The sequence below is a fragment of the Oncorhynchus kisutch genome, linkage group LG23 (genome assembly GCF_002021735.2).
Source record: "Oncorhynchus kisutch isolate 150728-3 linkage group LG23, Okis_V2, whole genome shotgun sequence".
Taxonomy (NCBI): domain Eukaryota; kingdom Metazoa; phylum Chordata; class Actinopteri; order Salmoniformes; family Salmonidae; genus Oncorhynchus; species Oncorhynchus kisutch.
In genome coordinates, this window is record NC_034196.2 from 38156988 (window position 1) to 38180400 (window position 23413).

Here is a 23413-nt window from a genome sequence, read left to right on the forward strand (position 1 = left end):
GGTAACCTTAACGCATACTCCGATTTGAACATGCAATGGGTATTACTTGACTTTCATAAAGCATTATTGAATACAATTTCAAGTGCCAAGCCATAGAAAAGGATAGGATACTGTTCTCTATTCAAAAGAGAAAAAGATTACATTGAGTCAAAAAGAATGGCATTGAAAAACAAAAAGGCTAGATAAACTAGATAGGGGTGTATTCATCAGCGCACAATCTAGAAAAACATTTTGCAACTGACAATATATTGGAACAAAAACTAGTTTGATTGGATAAGTTCTGTTTGATCCCTCCATGTCTACCGTTTGCATCCTAGTTAAATGCACCCCAGTTGCTTGGTCTTGGCTAGATGGGATCCAGCTTGACAAATGTTTGTTTGCATTTGAGCCAACGCTAACCCTTTCCCTAATTCTCCTAACCAGCTACATTAAATCATCCTAACTTGCTGCGTAAATTCTAACCTGCTACAAAAAGTCAAATAGGACTTTAATTTGACAAAAGCTGAATCCTAGCCATGACCCAATTGCTTTAGAATAACCATCAAACAGATCAGGGCCCCTTTATACACAAAGCATCTCAAAGGAGGAGTGCCGATGTTGGATCAAGATGACTGATTAAACATGTAATCCTATACGCTTCAAATATGGGCAAAGATTTTTTTAAAGTTATACAATATTCCTGTCTAATGGAAATACAACAAAATCAATAGTTTATTTTTTCATAAAATGTGAAGGTTACAGAAAGTCAAACAACGCATGCATATGACCACAAATCTGATGGAGCAAATAAAATAAAAAATCGGTCCGCTAAAATTTTAAATGTATGCATATGACCGACGCCCAAATGACTTAAGAAATATTGGCAAGGTAATCTGAGTTTCTGAAAAGGTATGTCTAGTACAGCATAAAAACGCATTTTTGCATTCAGATTCATAAGTTAACATGAGTATACAGTCATGCTAAATTCAAAAAGGATAAATCTTCAATTGACATTTGTTAGAGTACAATCATGATCACAGACCCATTGGTTTGAGGAATAATGCCAAAACAGCCATCTTTAACTATTACTTGGCTCCTGGCTGAGTTTGTTAATACAGAAAATACTAACCCTTGACACATTAAGCTAACGCCAAGCTATTATATGGACATTAAACCTGTACCAGACATGGATCCAGCAATTAGTGGTTTATTTTTAAAAAAAGGGGCTCCTGGAAGAAAATCTGACCAAGACAGCAGGCTCGAGTTAGCCATTTCTGCATCAAAGCTGATGTGATACAATTAAATAAAATGAAAACAATTTTCCCACAGAGTCAACTGGTAGTATACAGCATTGTCTTGTAAAACAGTCTTGGCTGTAGAATATCGAGTCAAATATATGAAGAATATAGCAGACAGGAAATTCTTCTCAGTAACCATGTTTCCATCCAACCATTCCATGCAGATGAATGACCGGATGAAAAAAAAGTTACGACAGGCCTTAAGGAAACAGCAAATGTGTCAGTAAAACGTCCCAATGTCGACAACAAAATAAGCTAGGCAAGGTGAGATATTTTGTCAGTGAAATTGTGATAATTGCGGTTGAAATGCTTTTATGAGCAAATATTTGTATAAAAACCATCACGTCTTAGTAAACTTGGGAGTCACGCGATGTAGCCTACTACCAAGGAAATAAAACAATCTTTAGAGTTGAATGCTATGGAAATGCATGTTTTTTTGGGGGGTTCGATACAGGAAACATTACATCGTCACGCACAGCCTTTCATCCGCAGCAAGTCAGTTTGATGGAAACACGCCTGGTGGGAAAATTGCCACATTTTTTCTATGCTGAATTCAGAATATTCATGTGAAAATCTCAACTATTGGATGGAAACTTAGCTAATGGAACACTGACACCTTGTGGTGTAGTGTGTAACGTTAAGACAAACTTTGCCAATACCTGCAATACCAAAAGCGGTCATCCATAAGTACACGAATGGAGGACCATTTCGAAAAGCTGCGTGCTTCTTTCAAATTGGAAAGCTTTATTCCTTCTAGTTTCACATAAACATTACCTACATTCTGAAGTATGCAACAACCTGGCTGTCTAACTAGTATCTGAGCGAGAAGAAAAAAAAAACACTAATAAAATTACCTTCTATAAAAGAGGCCGTTAAAATGTTATATTTATCGAAAATCAGATGTAAAAACAAAACAAAGTCACAGCACCTCGAGGTACAGATTCATTCTGCAAGCTGCCTCTCCTGCACAGAGCTGTCCAAAGTAATACTCTACAAAAGAAACTACTGGGACTAGAAAACATTATTTGGTTCAGAAAAATGTAAGTAGTGATGGTTCATTTTAGGATTACACATAAAAAAAATAATGTGGGGAAGAAGAAAAAAACAGTTTTACAATCTTGAGATATGAGGAATTTCAAACTAAAAAGAGCAGAATAGAAATTCACACGGTTCTTATAATACACTAAAAAGATACAAAATAGTTCTGTGGTAGTTCGGTTGGCAGCTGAGACTGGTTGAGAGAGGGGGGTGTGAAGGGGTGGGGGTGTACTGGTAAGATCACATTATGGAGCAACCCCTCTTGGTGGCGCGTGGGTCTCCCTGGAAAGCCACAAAACAACCACATTTCAGTATATTCTCAGTCAGTCTAAAACAACTATTAAACATGGTGATTTTTGCAAGACAGTGTTGCATGGGCTTTCTCCTCGCAGTGATTTTCTTTCAGTCCATAATTACTCAATTCTAATCCAAATAAATATTTCATTGCTGAAAATAGCTATGGTTATCCATAAAAGTCCATTTACCTGCTGGTGGAAGAGATCTTCCTCAATGACCTCCACTCCCTCGTCATCCTCATCATCATCTTCCTCCATGGCTGTCTTGTACGAGGTGCTCCTCCTGGCCACCTCCTGGAAACAGGAAGAAACCAGGGTTGTGTTCATTAGGCACCGAACGGAAGAGAAATTAACCGTGCTTCTACACCTGCATTGCTTGCTGTTTGGAGTTTTAGGCTGGGTTTCTGTACAGCACTTTGAGATATCAGCTGATGTACGAAGGGCTATATAAATATATTTGATTTGAATTTGATTTTAACTGAAACGAGGGACTACAGGAACTTGTCCAGCAAGAAATATTTGATTCCGTAAATTTCAACTTTTTATTTATTTTATTATTTTTTTAAATTCTACAGTGCGCCCTATGGAACACCACCCTACGGTGCATTACGCTCCATAACATTGGATCCAGGGGACTAAGGAAAGCTGATTAGAATACTCCCCTGACAGCAGCAGTAAAAGGTGGAACAGGGCACCACCTGCTGGTAAAAAAAACGATTACAGCAGACTAGGGGTTGTTTATAGACAGGGCCAAAGACAGAAATATCCTATGGGGCCCCCTTTAACCTCTTGAAGCTAGGGGGCACTATTTTTATGTTTGGAAAAATAACGTTCCCAAAGTAAAGGGCCTATTTCTCAGGACCAGATGCTAGAATATGCATATAATTTACAGATTAGGATAGAATACACAAAAGGAACATTTATTGTGTAACGGAGTCTTGTGAGTGAAAACATCCGAAGATCAAAGGTAAACAATTCATTTGATTGCTTTTCTGATTTTCGTGACCAAGCTACTTGATGCTTAGGTGTACATAATGTTTTGTCGGGCGATCGATAAACTTACAAACGCTTGGATTGCTTTCGCTGTAAAGCATATTTTCTAAATCTGACACGACGGGTGGATTAACAAAACGCTAAACAGTGTTTTGCTATATTGATTATATGAATATAAATATTTGTAGTAATATTTGAATGTGGAGCTATGAAATTCAGCGGTTGTTGATGACAATTATCCCGGGATGGGTAGCGTCAAGAAGTTAGAGACAACTTAACAATAACTCAGCCCTCCATAAGTCCTTTATAAGATTTGTATAAATGCTACATAAGGTGGATTAAAGGTTCTGTACCTCTCCCTGAGGGTTGAGCAGCAGCACCTGGACATCTTCCCCTGTGCCCCAGGACGCCTGGCTCTTCCACACCAAGTCTGTGGGGGGGTTGGAGGCCACACCTGCATTGGACGCCCACACCTGGGACAGAGAGAAAACACAGGTTTCAAGGTTATGGGAATGTGATGTAAAGTAACTAAACAGGCTACAATTCTAAAATGGATATTCTCCATAGAAAGTGCTCTTTAGTCCAGGGCTAGGTTTAATCTATGTCCAGGAAATCTGCCCATACAAACATTATCAAATATCTGCTTGTTGTTCCTCCTCACCATTGATAAATCTAACTCTGCTCTACAGTGTTATGCCACAGTGAAGCAACATAATTAATATCTACTTTCCTGTGTATTAACTAGCAGGAAATGCAGTCTTACCGTGACTTTCTGGCCTGCCTTCAAGACATATTTGGGAGTAAACTTGTAGGTGGCAGAAACGTCTCCGATGGTCCTGGTCAGCTCATAGCCCACCATGGCCTGGTTCTGGGGAAGAGGACGCAAGTAAACACGAGTTCATTATAATAACTATATGTACCCTTTATTTACGGTACCACTGACATGAATCTCTTTTTCAAGGGAGCCCTGACCACGAGTTTGATTAACTCTGTGTGTATAGTTGAAGTGATAATACCACAGGCTGTAGTTTAAGCTGTAGTATTTGCAGTCAGGGTTGGGGGAATTGCAGTGGAAGTAAATTATGTTTCAGAAAATATCATTTGAAATAAAATTGAAAATGTATACTGGTTCTCTTAATTTTAAGGTGGTTTATAGGCAAACGGACGCACAAATGGTTTATAGACAATCTGGAACACAGCCTTCATTATTAAATAACAATTTGACTCGCCTAGTTAAAAAAAGTTACATTACCGGTAAAGTTCTGCTGTCAAACAAAAGCAAACGTGTCTGAGCGCACACTAATGTTTGAGAACAAACGCAAACACATTCAAATGTACGCGAGAACATTAGATAGCACAGTGCGCGTCCCACTCATCTGCCACCCTCACCTCATTGGCGGTGTTGTGCAGGCGGATGAACTTCCCGTCAGTGTCGAGCTCATCAATGCACACTGGGCCGGTGGTGGAGGCGGAGTGGGCGATGGAGACAGAGCTGCTGGCCTCCTGCTCTTCCACATCCACACGCTTTCTCTTTCCCCGGGCGGTACGCACGCTGCGAGAGCTGGACTGGGCACGGGAGACGGTGACACGGGACGACGGGCTGGGGGACAGCTTCAGTCTAGTGAAGGGAGAGAGAAAGATTGGGTATGAGAGATTCATCAAATTAACACCATTATATTCTCGGTAACAGCTCGACGACAAGCTGGGAAGTTAACATTTCTCCTGCATGAAGAATCTACATCGATGTGTACATGTCTGGCCAGTTCAAACACTACCTACACAACTTTTAAACTCAACACGACATCAGCCTGGGACCTGACCCAGAACAGGAGAGAGGAGCCAAACATTGAAGCGCTCCACTCCAAAGAGAAGATGACACTGATTGTATCTGAATTATGTGTTGGTTTCCCCACCACCCTAAAGTGTGCTTACCCTAAAGTAAATGTTTACATCCGCATTCATGCAGAATTTTGTGTGCCTAAGTGTGACTGTTGCATGAGTCACTCTCCTCTCCTCCCTCCAGTAGTTTCCTGTAGGCATTGATCTCTGTATGAGTCTCTCTTCACCCTCACCTCTCCTCCTCTCCCTCCAGTAGCTTCCTGTAGGCATTGATCTCCATGTCCAAGGCCAATTTGACATCCAGCAGCTGCTCATACTCGTCCAGCTGCATCTGCATTTTGGCCCGGATCTCCGCGATCTCCCGCTCCTTCTCCCCCAGCATCCTGCGGCTGGTGTCCCTCTCCTGGGCCAGGGCTGACTCCAGCTCGTGGATCCGGTCCTGCCATCCACGGGTCTAGAGAGATATTTTACAGGTTAGGGTTGTGTTCAGTGGGACACACAAGTTAGACACATTATGTGTTCAGGTAGTACCTCATTTCACCTCAACATTGTTATTCCTGTGTAACATTACTCCTGTATCCTCCATATCATCTCTCACCCCTTTTTGCATTCTGGCTAGTTTAAGTATCAGGCTCTAGTCTAAATGTGTAGTCCAAACCATCAACCTCTTTAAAAAGTAACTGGATAGCATCGTAACCATTGTCAGTAGATAGTAATAATGGTACAACCATCACCTCAAATCATGTAAAAACACCTTTCCAATACATTTTTATTAATGAGGTCTCACCTCTTTCTGCATGCTGGCCAGCTGGGAGGCTAGGCTCTCCACACGCAGGCACGACTCCCGGAGCTCCTCACGGGCCATGCTGGCCGACGAGCTGTTCATCTCCGACGACAGGCGCACGTTCTCCAGCTGCCCCCGGGGTACACAGGAGGACAGAGCAGAGTTAAAATGGGTTGTGTGGGTACAAACAATGTTAATTTCACACATACGGAAGGATGGATAGTGCAACGCCTCACAAAGAGGAAGTGAACTTCACAGAGAGGGCTTCCTGACCAGCCAGAGAGGAAGTGCAACACCAGAAATGGGTCTTTTTAGATTTGCTGTGTAACGCTGCGCTTGATGACGTGACTATACTGGTATCCTACAACTAGTAAGTTTGACACAGATTTACATGCAATGTTCCCAATAGGTCACCCAGCATGGCGAGACCCACTGAAATGAGGTTAACTTTATGGTCAATACCACAGCAAGTCAGGAACATAATCTCCTAAAAGCCTTGGTATATGACCAAACAATAATGGGCCCTCCAGTCTGCATCAAGGATCTTGGATGTTGTGTTTCTGCCTTGCACCTTGGCCACAAGTTAACAGGTAGGAGTGTGTTTTCTGTCTCACCTTGGCCACGTAAGTGTTCTCCATCTCGTCCTTGTACAGTTTGACCTGCTCGTCGTGCTGCCCCCTCATCTCAGTCAGGGCCTGGGCCAGCTTGAACTCGTACTCCACAGCCCGGCCAGAGTCCACCTCCACCAGACGAGTCTCGTGTCTACTCCTTGTCTCCTTGATCTCCTACAACACAGACGGGGGGGGGGGTTAGGGGTCATTGTAGCGACGTGTCTGCCCTGCTGTGGGTTCCTCCATTCCTCAGAAGGAGAGACCCTTTTTAAAGGAAGTACTAGCTATTCAGTAGGGGAATTGGGACAGAAGAGCCCATACACTAAAAACAGTCTCAGACGAAGTCATAAGACTTTAAAATGAGCTAGGGTTGTCTGAACAGTACCTAACAAACTCACCTTCATGAAAAGGAGAAGACAACACTTTTTAGATCTCAGCCTCTGCATCTCAGAGGAAGCAACAAGGAACAATCCAAAGGGAACCTGAATGGCGCAGCGCTCTAAGGCACCATCAGTGCTAGAGGCGTCACTACAGACCCAGGTTCGATCCCAGGCTGTATCACAACCGGCCGTGATCGGGAGTTCCATAGGGCGGCGCACAATTGGCCCAGCGTCATTCGGGTTAGGGGAGGGTTTGGCCGGGGTGGGCCGTCATTGTAAGTAAGAATTTGTTCTTCACTGAACTTGTCTAGTTAAAATAAAGGAGCAGCCCAAGGAATGCACCAACAAACACAGCCATGTTCAGGATCTCCTTTTCACAATCATTATGTTTGCTAAGTTTTTTTGATTAGTGTTAAAATGTTGATTCTATAAAGAGCTTGTGTTCATCTTGATATTCTGCGGGGAAAACTTAAATCAATTCATATCTTCAGAGTAATAATGTATTATAATAACTTCTAATAATAAATTAGAATAAAGACCAACTTTGTCCAAGAAAGGACTGGTGCCCTGTTAATACTGTCAGTATAAACTGGGTGGTTCGAACTCAATGCTGAAAAGTGGTATATCAGACCATATACCACTTGTATGACAATACATGTATTTGTACTGCTCTAATTACATTGTTAACCAGTTTATAAATCAAACCTTTGCGGTTTGTGGTATATTTGTGGTATACTTATTGCTTAAGTAAACTCTACAACTTGGTGCCTGCTCAAAAGGTTCAGTCAGTGTTGGACAAACACAAAAGATGGTTCACGGCAGAGCCATGTATTTAGAGAGTAGGAACATTGAGGTTTCTGCATTATGATGCAGTTAAATGACACTACAACATTCTATGGCAGCCATGTTAGCTCCCCATTAACATTACACGGGGAATATAAAAATACAAAAAGATATGTAACAATGTCTATAATTAGAACCATATTCTAAAAGTTAGCCCAACTCTAAATACATGGCTCTGGTTCAAGGTAGTACACACACATTCAGGGAAAGGTGTATGACCATATGGCACTCTGAAGGGTCTGCTTAGCAATATAACGCTACAGGCATGTTGAGACTGACCACGTGTGGGGTGGCTTGTTTTACCATAAGATTGTGCCGTACACAATATCACATACTCAATTGTTGCGTCCAGAGGACACAGAGCCAAGTCTGATCAGAGTAATTGTTCGTCATTGGACAAGTAAACCAAATCACATTTGGACAACTCAAATATATATTCTTCTTGTCCGTCTATATATATTTTTACTTGTCTAGGACAAGTAAAGCCCTGTATACTATACTTCTATACCTGATTCACATAAGATACACTTCCGTTCAAAAGTTTGGGGGTCACTTGTTTTCCATGAAAACATAGATGAAATTAGTTGTAAAATGAATAGGAAAGTCAAGACTTTGACAAGGTAAAAAATAATGATTTTTAATTTAAATAATTGTCCTTCAAACTTAGCTTTTGTCAAAGAATCCTCCATTCGCAGCAATTACAGCCTTGCAGATCTTTGGCATTCTAGTTGTCAATTTGTTGAGGTAATCTGAAGAGATTTCACCCCATGCTTCCTGAAGCACCTCCCACAAGTTGGATTGGCTTGATGGGCAATTCTTACGTACCATAACGGTCAAGCTGCTCCCACAACAGCTCAATAGGGTTGAGATGCGGTGACTGTGCTGGCCACTCCAATAGACAGAATACAAGCTGACTGCTTCTTCCCTAAATAGTTCTTGCATAGTTTAGAGCTGTGCTTTGGGTCATTGTCCTGTTGTAGGAGGAAATTGGCTCCAATTAAGTGCCGCCCACAGGGTATGGCATGGCGTTGCAAAATGGAGTGATCGCCTTACTTCAAGATCGCTTTTATCCTGTAAAAATCTCCCACTTTACCACCACCAAAGCAACCCCATACTATCACATTGCCTACACCATGTTTGCCAGACGGCGTCAAGCACTCCTCCAGCATCTTTTCTGCGTCTCACAAATGTTCTTTGTGATCCAAACACCTAAAACTTAGATTCATCTGTCCATAGACAATGTTGTAAATGACTATTATAGCTGGAAACGGCTGATTTTTAGTGGAATATCTACATAGGTGTACCATCACTCCTGTGTTCCAATGGTACGTTGTGTTAGCTTATCCAAGTTTATGATTTTAAAAGGCTAATTCCAATAGTGCTCTATCCAGCATCAGTTATTTTGCCCATCTTAATCTTGTATTTTGATTGGCCAGTGAAGTATGGCTTTTTCTTTCTTTCTGCCTAGAAGGCCAGCACCCCGGAGTCGCCTCTTCACTGTTGACGTTGAGACAGTTGAGGACTTGTGAGGCGTCTGTTTCTCAAACTATACCTCCCACTTTCTATTCTGGTTAGAAACGGTTTGCGCTGTTCTGTGAAGGGAGTAGTACGCAGCGTTGTACCAGATCTTCACTTTCTTGGCAATTACTCGCATGGAATAGCCTTCATATCTCGAGTTACAGAAGAAAGTTTTGTTTCTGACCATTTTGAGCCTATAATCGAACCCACAAATGCTGATGCTCCAGATACTCAACTAGTCTAAAGAAGGTCAGTTTTATTGATTCTTTAATCAGAACAACAGTTTTCAGCTGCGCTAACATAATTGCAAAAGGGTTTCCTAATGATTAATTAGCCTTTTAAAATTATAAACTTGGATTACCACAACGTGCCATTGGATCACAGGAGTGATGGTTGCTGATAATGAGCCTCTATACGCCGATGTGGATATTCCATTAAAAAATCTGCTGTTTCCAACTACAATAGTCATTTACAACATTAACAATGTCTACATTGTATTTCTGATCAATTTCTGATCAAATCTGCTGTTTCCAGCTATAATAGTAATTTACAACATTGTCTATGCTGTTTTTCTGATTAATTTCATGTTATTTTAAATGGACAATAAAAAAATCTATGTGACACCAAACTTTTGAACGGTAGTGTATGTCCCCTTTCCCCTTAGTTACCCTGGTTAAGCAGTCTTTATACTGAAAACTGTCCACGTCATCAACCTGCTGTTGAGTATACTGTGAGATTTGCATTTGCTGCACCAAACATTCCCACTAAAAGACAGCTGTGCTATAACTAAATGAATGAATGTGAACATGTCTATAGCTATAACTAATGGAGGTGTTGGACAATTCTCTGACCTCCTCGAACATGTTCTTGCGGAACTCCAGCTCCTCAGACAGGCTCTGGTAACGGTTCTCCAGGTCGATGCGAAGCAGAGTCTCCTCTCCCAGCTGCTTCTTGGCAAAGATCAGGCCAGAATCCAACTGTAGGAGAAGAACAAGAGGGTTAATACGTGAATGAGTTCTAATCTACTGGATGTTTTGAAGTTGTTGTGGACTATGAAAAGACAATGGAGTTAAATTGTCAAAATGTTGCAGATCGTAAATGGCAAAGAAGAACCCCAATGCCGCAAAGTTAAAATCCGATATACTGAATAAGATTTAGGAAAGAACAAGACTGGGTACGTGTGTGTGCAAGAGCTATAAAAGGATGGGCTCATGGCTGGAATAAAACTTGGTTTCTATATGTTTGATGTGTTTGACTCCATTCCATAATTCCATTCCAGCCATTACACTGAGCCCATCCTCCTATGGCCTCTTTTAACAATGTAATTAAGATGGAGGAGCGTTAGATTGCCCCCTTCTGGTTAGTGATGCAAAATCTCCTCAGACATTTGGATGGAGAACGTATCTATCTAAATGTGCTCAGCAGCTGTGAGATCTGTTTCAACTCATCTTCCAGGTGCATTTATTACAACAAGTGCTGTTTATATATACACACAAAATAAATAAATAAAAATATATATAACTATATAAATATATATACATACACACACACACACACACACACACACACGATAGTTGGCTTCGTCAACAGTAAGTTTCACTCAAGCAACAAATGAACTATTCAATGTCATAATTTTGAAAACAAATTGTATAAAGATGATTGCATTTAAGCATGGCAATTTCAGTGCAGCTAGTCATCAATAGGCTGACCAACAGCTGCCGTGACAAATCACAATCTTGATAGGAAAAAAGTTAGACAACGTAAACAGTAACTTATCTTTGTCTGATTGATCCATACTGCCATCACTTTGAGGAAAGCCTGTTACAAATTAAAAGTACTGTTATCATCATCGTTTACCTCCTGGACAGTTCCCTGCAGGTCAGCCAGGCTGGCTTCCAGGGCCCTCTTCTCTGACAGTGTGGTGGCCAACATCGCTTCCTTCGAGTTCAGCTGGGTCTCCATGTCCCTGAGCCGGGCCAGGGCGCCAGCCGCATCAGACTCCTTCTTGGCAAAGCTGCAGGCAAAAGTGGAGGCACAGCAGCATTGAGTACGGCCCAGCCATGAAGGTAGTGTGTGTGTTTTAAAATGCCAAGAGGGGATTTCAATGACTGAAGTCCCCATTGTCATATAGTCATAAAGGTGCCTTTGAGTAAAAACACGTGAAACATATCAGCAACGTTGCATACCATAGCCTTGCAGGGGTGGTTAGTTAGGATGGCGAGTGTTGTGATGTCATCAGATCACCATTTCTCTTGGTATTCAAATACCAAGACACGAGGCCTGTTGTCTTCAATTGAAATAGCATAAACAGTAGGGTTGCAAAAGTCCATTGGATCTAAGGATTGCTCACTGGCAAACCATAAAGGTCACAGTAAATTGGACATTTGGGTGAACTAACCATTTAAACTAGCGTGGTTAAAGCCGAACATGGTAATAATGAGCGTAGATTTTAGTCGTATTTACCCAGGCTACATAAACAGTCAAACGTAAACAGCATCTCATAACATATCCTGTGATTTCACTGAAAGAAAATCTGCTATTTCTCATGCCATAATTCAAGTGCAACAGGCCATATTTGGTTTGAGATTAATATCAAACTCTACATTCAATCTGGAGTTCCTGTGCACACAACTGACTGCTCTGAGTAGCAGAAAGGGAAACAGGATGAGGTTATTCTATTGGCTATTTGTTGAGGCTCATATCTAGACCGCTAAGTATGAAGGCTCCAGATGAGACCAACATAGCAGTCCTCCTCTGGGCGGTGCCCTCCATATACAATACTGCGGAGTTCACGCTGTGTACTGACTGGGGTTGAATGGCAGGAACCCGGTTACCGAGATTTACCGCCCAAAACCACTCCCCTTTTCCTGGGATAAATAACTGAGAAACCGGTAAATTATAAAAAATGATTTATGAACAGCATGGCGTGAAATGGAACTGTTAAATGATACGCGATGTCTAAATTTGGCTTCTCCACGGCCTCTGCATGGTGAATCATCAATGCTCAGGGTTTGACTGACTTGTTGGAAAGGTGACATGTTGAAAGTCACTGAGCACTTCAGTACGGGCCATTCTACTGCCAATGTCAATGGAGATTGCATGGCTGTGCGCTCGATTTTATACACCTGACAGCAACAAGTGTGGCTGAAAAAGCCAAATCCACACATTTAAAGGTTTGTCCACATACTTTGTAGTGTACTTTAATAATGCTTTTGAAAGACAGTTCCGGTTTTTGGCGGGAAATACCGGGTTACCCGAGTTGGGGCTCCCGAGTGGCACAGTGGTCTAAGGCAGTGCATCGCAGCGCTAGAGCCGTCACTACAGACACCCTGGTTCGAATCCAGGTTGTATCACAACTGGCCATGATTGGGAGTCCCATAGGGCGGCACACAATTGGCCTAGCGTCGTCTGGGTTTGTAAAAAATAATTGTTTCTTAACTGACTTGCCTAGTTAAATAAAAGGCCAAATAAAAATGTAATAAAACACGGGAGAAAAGTGAGTTACTCTCAGGACGGAAGATTTGTAAAATAACAGGAAAATATTTAACCCTAGTACTGTACATAGGATGATTCCAACATGCAGTAAATACATGTCTAAAAGGTCAATGTAATGGTGCTTCTGGAACAGTAGAGAGTTCAAGGGAAAAAGGGGTGGAGTTATTTCACCAGTAGCCACTGAGGATTTTACAAACATCACATGACGTAGGTGTAAAGCTTTGCGGATGCCAGGTGTGTTTGAAATTAAGATTTTTTTTAAAGGGAGGCGTGGTGTGTATACGTCAGTGGGAGGGAAGCATTCCTGCCGAGCGCTGGCATTTCCTGTCTCACACTTGACTTGGGGGCATGAGGTATGCGTAGGTAGAGCACACTGTGTGGAATACAGGGGGAATGTCTGGTATTTCACACACAGCTGAATGCAGGGGGGAAATGTCTTATCCGACACAGGCTTTCATGTTATAGAAGAATTCTCTAGGTAGACGAAATGCATTACAGAAGAACAAAGCTGCTTCTTTCAGACAAAGACCAACAATAACATGTTACTACGTAGTGACAGGCTTACTTTATTCTATAGGTAATGAGTGCTTGCTTCATTGTTTTTCCCAGTACCTGCGCTAGGGCGTGATTTTCTATCTTGCTTTACAAAAATAAAACACATAAGAAAAGTTACAGTTCCTAGCCACCGTGCTTCCAAATCTGCATTGCTTGCCGTTTGAGGTTTTAGGCTGGGTTTCTGTATAGCACTTTGACATCGGCTGATGTAACAAGGGCTTTATAAATACATTTGATTGAATTTGAATAAGGAAAAACAGTCCCTTGAAATAATTTCATTCTGCCCTAATCTATGGATATGCATCTGTTGATCACAGATTTTTAAAAAGTAGGTGCGTGGATCAGAAAACCAGTCAGTATCTGGTGTGACCATTTGCCTCATGCAGCGCGACATCTTTGCATAGAGTTGATCAGGCTGTTGATGCCAGCCTGTGTAATGTTGTCCCACTCCTATTCAATGGTTGTGCGAATTCTGTATATTGGCGGGACCTGGAACACGCTGTCGTACACATTGATACAGAGCATCCCAAGGGGTGGCATGTGTCTGGTGAATATACAGGCCATGGAAGAACTGGGTCATTTTTCAGCTTCCAAGAATTGTGTACAGATCCTTGCAACATGGGGCTGAAACATGAGATGATGGCGGTGAATGAATAGCACGACAATGGGCCTCAGGATCTCGTCACGGTATCCCTGTGCATTCAAATTGCTATCGATAAAATGCAATTGTGGTCCACAGTTTCTGCCTGTCCATACCCCCACCATAGGGCACTCTGTTCACAACGTTGACATGAGCAAACCGCTCGACCACACAATGCCAACTGCCCTGTACAGTTGAAACTGCAATTCATCCACGACGTGCATGATTCTCCAGCACGCCAGTGGCCATCAAAGGTCAGCATTTTCCCACTGAAGTCAGTTACAACGCTGAACTGCAGTCAGGTCAAGACAACGAGCTTCCCTGAGACAGTTTGTGAAGAAATTCTTTGGTTGTGCAAATCCAGTTGTGTCAGCCGTCCGGGTGGATGGTCTCAGACGATCCCGCAGGTGAAGAAGCCGGATGTGGAGGTCCTGGGCAGGTGTGGTTACACGTGGTCTGCGGTTATGAAGCAGGTTGGACGCTCTGACGTCATCATTAGCTAAACATAGCTTAATTTCTACCTTGTTTGCCATGGCATTGGCTAGCGAGCTAACCAGATGACAGCTAGCTTTCAATGACCTAGCCATTAAAATTCCTGTTAGCTCACGTTAGCTAGCATGTTTAAACTGATTTGTTAGCTAACATAAATTGCATTTGAGGGCTGACTTCTCATAAGTTTGTGTAGTGCAAAAATTAAGGAAGGATCCAACTATGGTAGTAATTTGTGTCATGTCTGACTACTGCAGTATGGCTTGTCCATGTGGTAGCCAACAGCAACAAACTCAGACGCGCTATATAAACGTTGTGTCAGCATCCAACAGTGATCAGCTTGGTGGTTGCATAGTAATGGTGTCACTAGACCTAATTCTAAATCTTGTTGGCACCAGTCGTGAAACTGGGCTGCACTGGCCCAGGTTTCCCTCGACCCAGCTCAAATTTGGCACAAATTTTAAGTGCCAGTGGAAACAGGGCTTTATTGTCCTCAGCACAAGGTGCACCTGTGTAATGATCATGCCGTTTAAATCAGTGTTAATATGCCACACCTGTCAGGTGGATGGATTATCATGGCAAAAGGATAAATGCTCACAAACAGGGATTTAAACAAATTTGTACACACAATTTGAGAGAAATAAGCTTTTGCTGCTTTCGGAACATTTCTGGGCTCTTTTATTTCAACGTATGAAACCAACACTTTACATGTTGTATTGATATTTTTGTTCAGTATTCCACTGACATAACCCAACAAATGCAACACATTGAAAAGTACACAAGGTGGCCAAGCACTACTGTATTAAATGTAAGCAAAGTAGCTGCTAGCTTGGTTGGCAGAGCTGGACAAAAGGCTACTTTCTGTAGGAAATGGGCTGAACAACTGGTTCAATGAGGGGGACCGAACACAGACATCTTGCAGCTGCCATGTCACTCTTTGCAGAGGGTTGAAAAGCCATTTTATATCCAAGATGTCCTGCCACCACAGCACACAACCTCCAACCCACCCATGCCATGCACCGAAACTACCCAGAGTACTGGAGAGAAGAATTCATTCGAGTAGCAAAACTTCCGACAGGCCCGGTTTCAGAACTGGTTGAATATGACTAGTATCAGAGGACTTTCATGCATGCATTGACTGGGCTGAACAGAAATGTCTCCATTAACATTCCATACTACGTACGACATGAGTACAGTACCCAAAAAATATTGCAGTTAACTGTGGTATTTTGGACACAGTAATGACAGAATAACTGCAGCTATAGTAGAACTGCAGTTATACTGCAAAATTAATGCAGTAAAAAAATATATATATATTTTAGACAGTACTTTCTGCATACTGCAATCTTTTTAAAGGGTAGTCCAAAAGTTTAGTAAAACACTATTTCGAGCAAGGTTAACTTTCAACTAGTATAGCTTGATTTCCCCAAGATGTGGACTATTTGATAGAAGTTTGTCAACTTAACATAAAATGAGAGGGGTAGGTCAAGTCCATGCTCAGGTTATCTAGAGAGTACTGGGCTGGAACGAGACCGTTGGAGACTGGAGTCAATGGCACACATGCTGCAGCAGGATTACTGGCAAATAATGGGCATCTGTTGTTCAATGTAATCTTCCAACAGGTGTAGAGTCTACTTGATGCTTCAGTCAATCAAAATGGCTTCCAACAACACTTCCTAGTTCAATTAAAAGATGTCACATGTTTGTCGCCATACTTTGCCAAGAGGGAGAAACAAAATTATTATCATAGGCTGTAGAAAAATGTGATACATTTCCAAGTTGTGTGTGAAAGGAGGAGTTGTGGAATGTTCCCTTTGCGAATCACAAGTAGAAATGCATTTCTTAAATTGCTACGTCCCAAAGTCTTGAGGGCAAATATGCATAGCTGTGCAAAGCCACTAGGCAGATGTTCTGAGGAACCAGTAAACCATGTGTTTGCACACACTTCAGTGCAACTGCCTGCTACTTCATCTTCAGCGACAATGCATTCAAATCTTCATAGTGGAACGAGTAATGTTCTAACGTTAGTCTAGACTACAAAATGACAACATTATGGCCACCATCATTTTTATGGAGCACAGGTGTTAAAGCTAGAGGTCGACCAATTATGATTTTTCAATGCCGATACCGATTATTGGAGGACCAAAAAAGACCGATTAATATGACCAATTTTGTTTTTTTGTAATAATGACAATTACAACAATACTGAATGAACACTTATTTTAACTTAATATAATACATCAATAAAATCTATTTAGCCTCAAATAAATAATGAAACATTCTCAATTTGGTTTAAATAATGAAAAACAAAGAGTTGGAGAAGAAAGTAAAAGTGCCATGTAAGAAAGCTAACGTTTCAGTTCCTTGCTCAGAACATATGAAAGCTGGTGGTTCCTTTTAACATGAGTCTTCAATATTCCCAGGTAAGAAGTTTTAGGTTGTACTTATTATAGGAATTATAGGACTATTTCTCTCTATACCATTTGTATTTCATTAACCTTTGACTATTGGATGTTCTTATAGGCACTTTAGTATTGCCAGTGTAACAGTATAGCTTCCGTCCCTCTCCTCGCTCCTCCCTGGGCTCGAACCAGCAACACAACAGCCACCCTCGAAGCAGCATTACCCATGCAGAGCAAGGGAAACAACCACTCCAAGGCTCAGAGCGAGTGACGTTTGAAATGCTATTAGCGCGCGCTAACTAGCTAGCCATTTCGCTTCAATTACACCAGCCTCATCTCGGGAGTTGATAGGCTTGAAGTCATAAACAGCGTGATGCTTGACACACAACGAAGAGCTGCTGGCAAAGCGCAAAGAAAGTCCTGTTTGAATTCATGTTTACGCGCCTGCTTCTGCCTACCACCGCCCAGTCAGATACTTAGATACTTGTATGCTCAGTCAGATTATATGCAACGCAGGACACTAGATAATATCATCAACCATGTATAGTTAACTAGTGATTATGATTGATTGTTTTTTATAAGATAAGTTTAATGCTAGCATGCAACTTACCTTGGCTTACTGCATTCGCGTAACAGTCTCCTTGTGGAGTGCAACAAGAGAGAGGCAAGTCGTTATAGCGTTGGACTAGTTAACTGTAAGGCTGCAAGATTGGATCCCCCGAGCTGACATGGTGAAAATCTGTCATTCTGCCCCTGAACGACACAGTTAACCCAACATTCCTAGGCTGTCATTAAAAATAAGTGTTCTTAACTGACTTGCCTAGTTAAATAAAGGTGTTATATATATATATCAAAAATAAAAAAATTGGCCAAAATCTGTGCTCAAAAATACTGATTTCCGATTGTTATGAAATCTTGAAAAATCGGCCATTCCGATTAACCGGTCGACCTCCAATACAAACTGAACAAGTTCCACAGACACGTGACTAACAGAAAGAGAATAATGGGTGCCGAACAAAGGGGGGGTTCAAAATCAAAAAAGTCAGTCAGTATCTGGTGTGGCCACCAGCTGCATTAAGTGCTGCAGTGCATCTCCTCCTCATATAGACTTTACCAGATTTTCCCATTCTTGCTGTGAGATGTTACCCCAATCTTCCACCAACGCACCTGCAGATCCCAGACATTTGGATGGCCCTAGCCCTCACCCTCCGACATTCCTGACTTGCAGGAAATCATGCACAGAACGAGTAGTATGGCTTGTGGCATTGTCATGATGGAGGGTCACGTCAGGGTGAGCCTGCAGGAAGGGTACCACATGAGGGAGGAGGAGGTCTTCCCTGTAACGCACCGTGTTGAGATTGCCTGCAATGACAACAAGCCCAGTCCGATGATGCTGTGACACACCGCCCCAGACCATGACAGACCCTCCACATCCAAATCAACACTGCTCAAGAGTACAGGCCTCAGTGTTACGCTCATTCCTTTGACGATAAACGCAAATCCGACCATCACCCCAAGTGAGGCAAAACAGCGACTTGTCAGTGAAGAGCACTTTTTTGCCAGTCCTATCCGGTCCAGCGACGGTGGGATTGTGCCCATAGGCGACGTTGTTGCCGGTGATGTCCTGCCTTACAACAGGCCTACAAACTCTCAGTCCAGCCTCTCTTAGCCTATTTTGGACAGTCTGAGCACTGATGGAGGGATTGTGCGTTCCTGGTGTAACTCTGGCAGTTGTTGCCATCCTGTACCTGTCCCGCAGGTGTGATCTTCGGATGTACCAATCCTGTGCAGGATGTAATCTCCGGATGTACCGATCCTGTGTTGTTACACGTGGTCTGCCACTGCGAGGACGATCAGCTGTCCGTCCTGTCTCCCTGTAGTGCTGTCTTAGGCGTCTCACAGAACGGACCTCATGCCTCCTTGCAGCATGCCTCACGCAGATGAGCAGGGACCCTGGGCATCTTTCTTTTGGTGTTTTTCCAGTCAGTAGAAAGGCCTCTTTAGTGTCCTCCGTTTTCATAACTGTGGCCTTAATTGCCATCTATGAGCTGTTAGTGTCTTAACGACCGTTTCACAGGTGCATGTTCATTAATTGTTTATGGTTCATTGAACAAGCATGGGAAACAGTGTTTAAACCCTTCACAATGAAGATCTGTCGAGTAATTTGGATTTTTACAAATTATCTTTGAAAGACAGGGTCCTAAATAAGGGACGTTTCTTTTTTTGCTGATTTTAAATGCATGTGTGGTGCAGGTACAATATAAGTATTAAGTTCTAAACTGGAACATGGTCCATAAAATGAAAGTAGAGACCCTTGAATATTGTTCATATTTTTCAAATGGAACACGTGCAATATGCATCCTTAGCGATAACTACATTACCATGTGTACTGTAAATGCATGTCGTCAACAGTAGACTGCTGATCAGGAAGTAACGTGTGTTAACACTCCCCAATAGAAATCTATATGGAATAGTAGTATGTGTGTGAACTTTATTGCCGTTCAAATGACCTCTTATAGGCTAACAAAACCTGCCACGTGACTGTATAATCACATGATCAGGAATAGTACACAAAGCTTAATTACTTCTGAATATTCAAATTGCCCATCTGGTCAGTCTTCCAAACTGACCCCAGTCTAGTTCTGCCCAGAAAAACAAGCCTTTTTTTATCTGGCAATAGAGTATGCAAATGAGCAAATAATTGGATAAAGCATTAGTAGAGGAAATAAGAGGCAAGACATGTCAGGAATTGGTTTGCAGATTATAGACCCCTTTCCAGTTGACACACTGACGTCACGCAGATATGCGCGCGAACTCTCGATGGTAGTAAGATAACCGTCGCCATCTGTTCCCATTCAACATAGCCTAGATTTACATTTTTATTACTTCTAAAAAATAACTTTTTGCGATTCTCATACGCTTACGATGTTTTGATTCTTGCTTCAGTCACTAAGATTATATTTGGTTGTGATCTTTGCAAAGTAACTATTTTGGATGCAGCATTTGTTAGCTAGAATGCTAACGCTCATTTATATAGTCTGTAGCAAAAGTTAGACAGAGCTATTTTACTGGTTGAAGTGTTTTTTTAAAGTATAATAATTTGCGATGACAAAACATTAAACAGTACAGCATTAAAATCCAAAAGTAGCGTGAAATGCACTCATAAAACAACATGTAAAGAGAGCCAAATTTTGCTGGTGTTTTAAGAACTCCTCCTTGATCTGCTGCCCTCATGCGACAATGTTTGCAAACACAGAAAGGGTCTACTGTGAACTCTGAGATGGGCGAAATCAGCATTTTCCCTATACTTTCAATTGATATGAATGTACTGGTTGTTTTTATTCTTAGACAAACTCAAGGATTGTAAATGTGTGGATATTATCCAAATGAGTCAAAGCCTCTAATATACTAACTGTAACCAGCTGGTAGAAATTTGTCGTACTGATTTTTAAAGTCACATGTACATGCTACTTTGTTAGCCCTAAACACCAAAACAAGTCCGTGGCAATCAAGCGTAAACAGTCATTCAGACTTGTCAAGTGACTTCTACCTGCCTCTCGTACCATTGACATGCAGCCAGAGGGTGGGGATAAAGATAGTGGACAGTTCACGTGTTATTGTAGTAAATTCCTACAACATTAATCATAGGCTCATTTCATTCCCCTCTTCCTTCGATGACTATGAATAATTGTTGTGGGAATGACTACTTCTGAATCCTCTCCCAGACTCAAATAGCTCTGGGCCATCTACACCTCGGGAGAACCACAAAATTCCCTGCATTTTTTACAGCTTACAACTTTATAGGCAGGAAGTTAGTAGAGAGAAAAGTAGAAAGTGAAGTGACCAAGCCCAAAAGCATTTACAGCACCAAGTGCTCAAATGCCAAGTGAGATAAGGGCTTGTAAGTAAGCATTTCCTTGTAAGGTCTACACCTGTTGTAGTCGGCACATGTGACAAAATTTGATTTGAAAAGTCATGATTTTGGAGTTACAGTCCACTTTAGTAGGATACTATAGAAATTCTGTCGTATAAGAGTTTATATTGTATCATGTTACTTTTTGATAGAAGACAAATGACAAACAATGAGTATTTGTATACACTCAAGTTGTATTTTGACTGGGCAGTGGTCGCTTGGAATGGCTCAGATTTCAAGATTGAGACAATGACGCTATGAGATCCATTCAACCGTTAGGATGGGGGAGGGGCGCCTACCTTAATTCCTATCAAAAAGGTGTGGCACTTGGAAAAGACAGAGTAACACCCATGCTTGAATTTATACGGAAAACAAAACTGACTCAATAGAAAAACAAATAAAAAAGTTACTGTTTGTATACATTAGTGTTCTACTAAAACCAGTTATAAAACGGGAACAAACCAACTGTGTTTTCAACGTAGGCTACATGTTCACATTCTCTTGGGTAGACCATTCGTGAACAGTAAAGAAATTGGATACATTTGAAACAACTTTGCCGAGGTTATCGGTCTGATGTTGCAACGACTTGGCTCCAATGTTGCAATTCACTGTTTTAGGTGTTCAAATGTGCAACACTTCGGCGACAAATCGGCGAATTTTCACACAGGCCTAATTTCAACAAATGTTCTCGTAAATAAAATAAGTTACTTACTTCTGCAATAACTGCTCATGGTCGGATTTGATCTTTCCCAATTCAATCTGCAACCTCGCGCGTTCTTTGGCGGTGTCATCGAGAGATCTTCTAGCGTCAGCGAGCTCGGTTTCATACAGTGATTTCAAACCAGTAAGCTCCCGGGTTCTTACATCTTCCTTCTCAGAAATCTGCAGGTGAAGAACGCTGTTCTCGGACTCTAGACTCCGGACCTTGTCGATATAAATGGCTAGACGGTCGTTCAAATTGCAGAGGTCTTCTTTCTCCTGCAACCTGGATATCCTCGTGGGGCTCAATGGAGTGCTACCGGCGGTCGAGCGGGTGCTTATTCTTTGGCCGGCCGGAGTTGAAGTTGCGGTTGCCATTATGGAGCAAAAATGCTGAATCAAATAGAGAAATATACATTCAATTAAATACGGTTTAAAAACGACAAAATATATATTTTAAACGGTGGGAAAATTATGACCACGGCAGACTAAATTTGGCAAAGCTGTAGGACATGAAATACAGGTCGCTTATCCGCTAACCTAAGCAACAACAAAAAAGGTTACAAAATAGATCAATTTACAACAGAAGGAAGTAAACCAAAAGTAGCTCACGTAAGGCAATATAAAGCAGGCAGGCGGTGGAATGGGGTTAGAAATATAAGAAAGCCGCAAAGCTCATGCAAGTATCTTACTTTGTCTCAACCAAAAGAAAGCAGGCTTGACGAATATGGCCGCTCATGAATATGTAAAACTAACGTGACCTCAACCAACCAATGGTAACATGCAACGCAATATGTCCTTTCAACTTTAGCATTCGAGACAAAATTCAAAATAGATGGAATGCGTTTTCATGCTGCGCATCGTGTACTCCCTAGGCGGACGGTTGCCTCCCACAATGTATCCAATGTTGCGCCAAAATAACCACTAAAACAACCACACGTGGTCAGTATGAGAAACCTCTGTATTTTATGCAACATATATGTATATATATATTTATGCGTGTGTCGTATAAAATACAGAGGTTTCTTATATATATATATATATATATATATATATATATGGCCTAATATTTAATTTTTATGGATTTACTTTGCGTTTAATTAGATATCCATATTATTAAATATTTAATTTGTAGTCCATTGTGACACTTTTAGTGTAGGCTACATAACACACACAAAATGTATGTTTTGATGATGACCATTTAAGCTATAACCTCTTGCCTCATATGAAAGATTTGAAATATTTAATTAACAGAGTTGGTAAGCTCAGTGTAGTGTTGTAAACTGTGAAGGCATGTAGGCCTATGTAAACGTATATAAGCCCCCCATCACACCTGTCACTAGGCTACCACAAGAGCTCCTGCCAGATGGTCAACTTCACAGCACCGACAGACAACAACAAGCAGTGGAGGCTGCTGAGGGAGGACAGCTCATAATAATGGCTGTAAAGGAGTGTATGGAATGACAGTATTTGATACAATTCGAATAATTCCGCACCAGCCATTACCACAAGCTTGCCCTCCCCAATTAAGTTGCCACCAACTCCTGTGACAACAAGGCTTAACAGGGCATGTGATAAATAACATACTAGTCAAGAGATCTTTTCTCTGGGTTTCCAAGATATTACACAGAAGTTTATAGG

The 23413-nt window shown here is 41.6% G+C and overlaps 1 protein-coding gene across 2 annotated transcripts; it reads right to left on the reverse strand.

Moving 5' to 3' along the window:
* Window positions 1-684: 684 nt before the first annotated feature.
* Window positions 685-22587, reverse strand: lmnb1 (lamin B1). 2 transcript variants are annotated; one of them, XM_020457721.2, is made up of 12 exons: window positions 22465-22587; window positions 21786-22165; window positions 11437-11593; window positions 10431-10556; window positions 6842-7012; window positions 6231-6356; window positions 5677-5897; window positions 4994-5222; window positions 4368-4472; window positions 3958-4077; window positions 2801-2905; window positions 685-2597 (listed from the first exon to the last, which is right to left on the reverse strand). In XM_020457721.2, exons 2-12 carry the CDS (start codon window positions 22148-22150, stop codon window positions 2556-2558), a joined length of 1767 nt encoding a protein of 588 aa, XP_020313310.1. In that variant the 5' UTR covers window positions 22151-22165; window positions 22465-22587; the 3' UTR covers window positions 685-2555. The 2 variants fall into 2 exon arrangements, with proteins under 2 accessions (XP_020313310.1, XP_020313309.1); XM_020457720.2 differs by having other exon boundaries at window positions 22385-22517.
* Window positions 22588-23413: the final 826 nt, after the last annotated feature.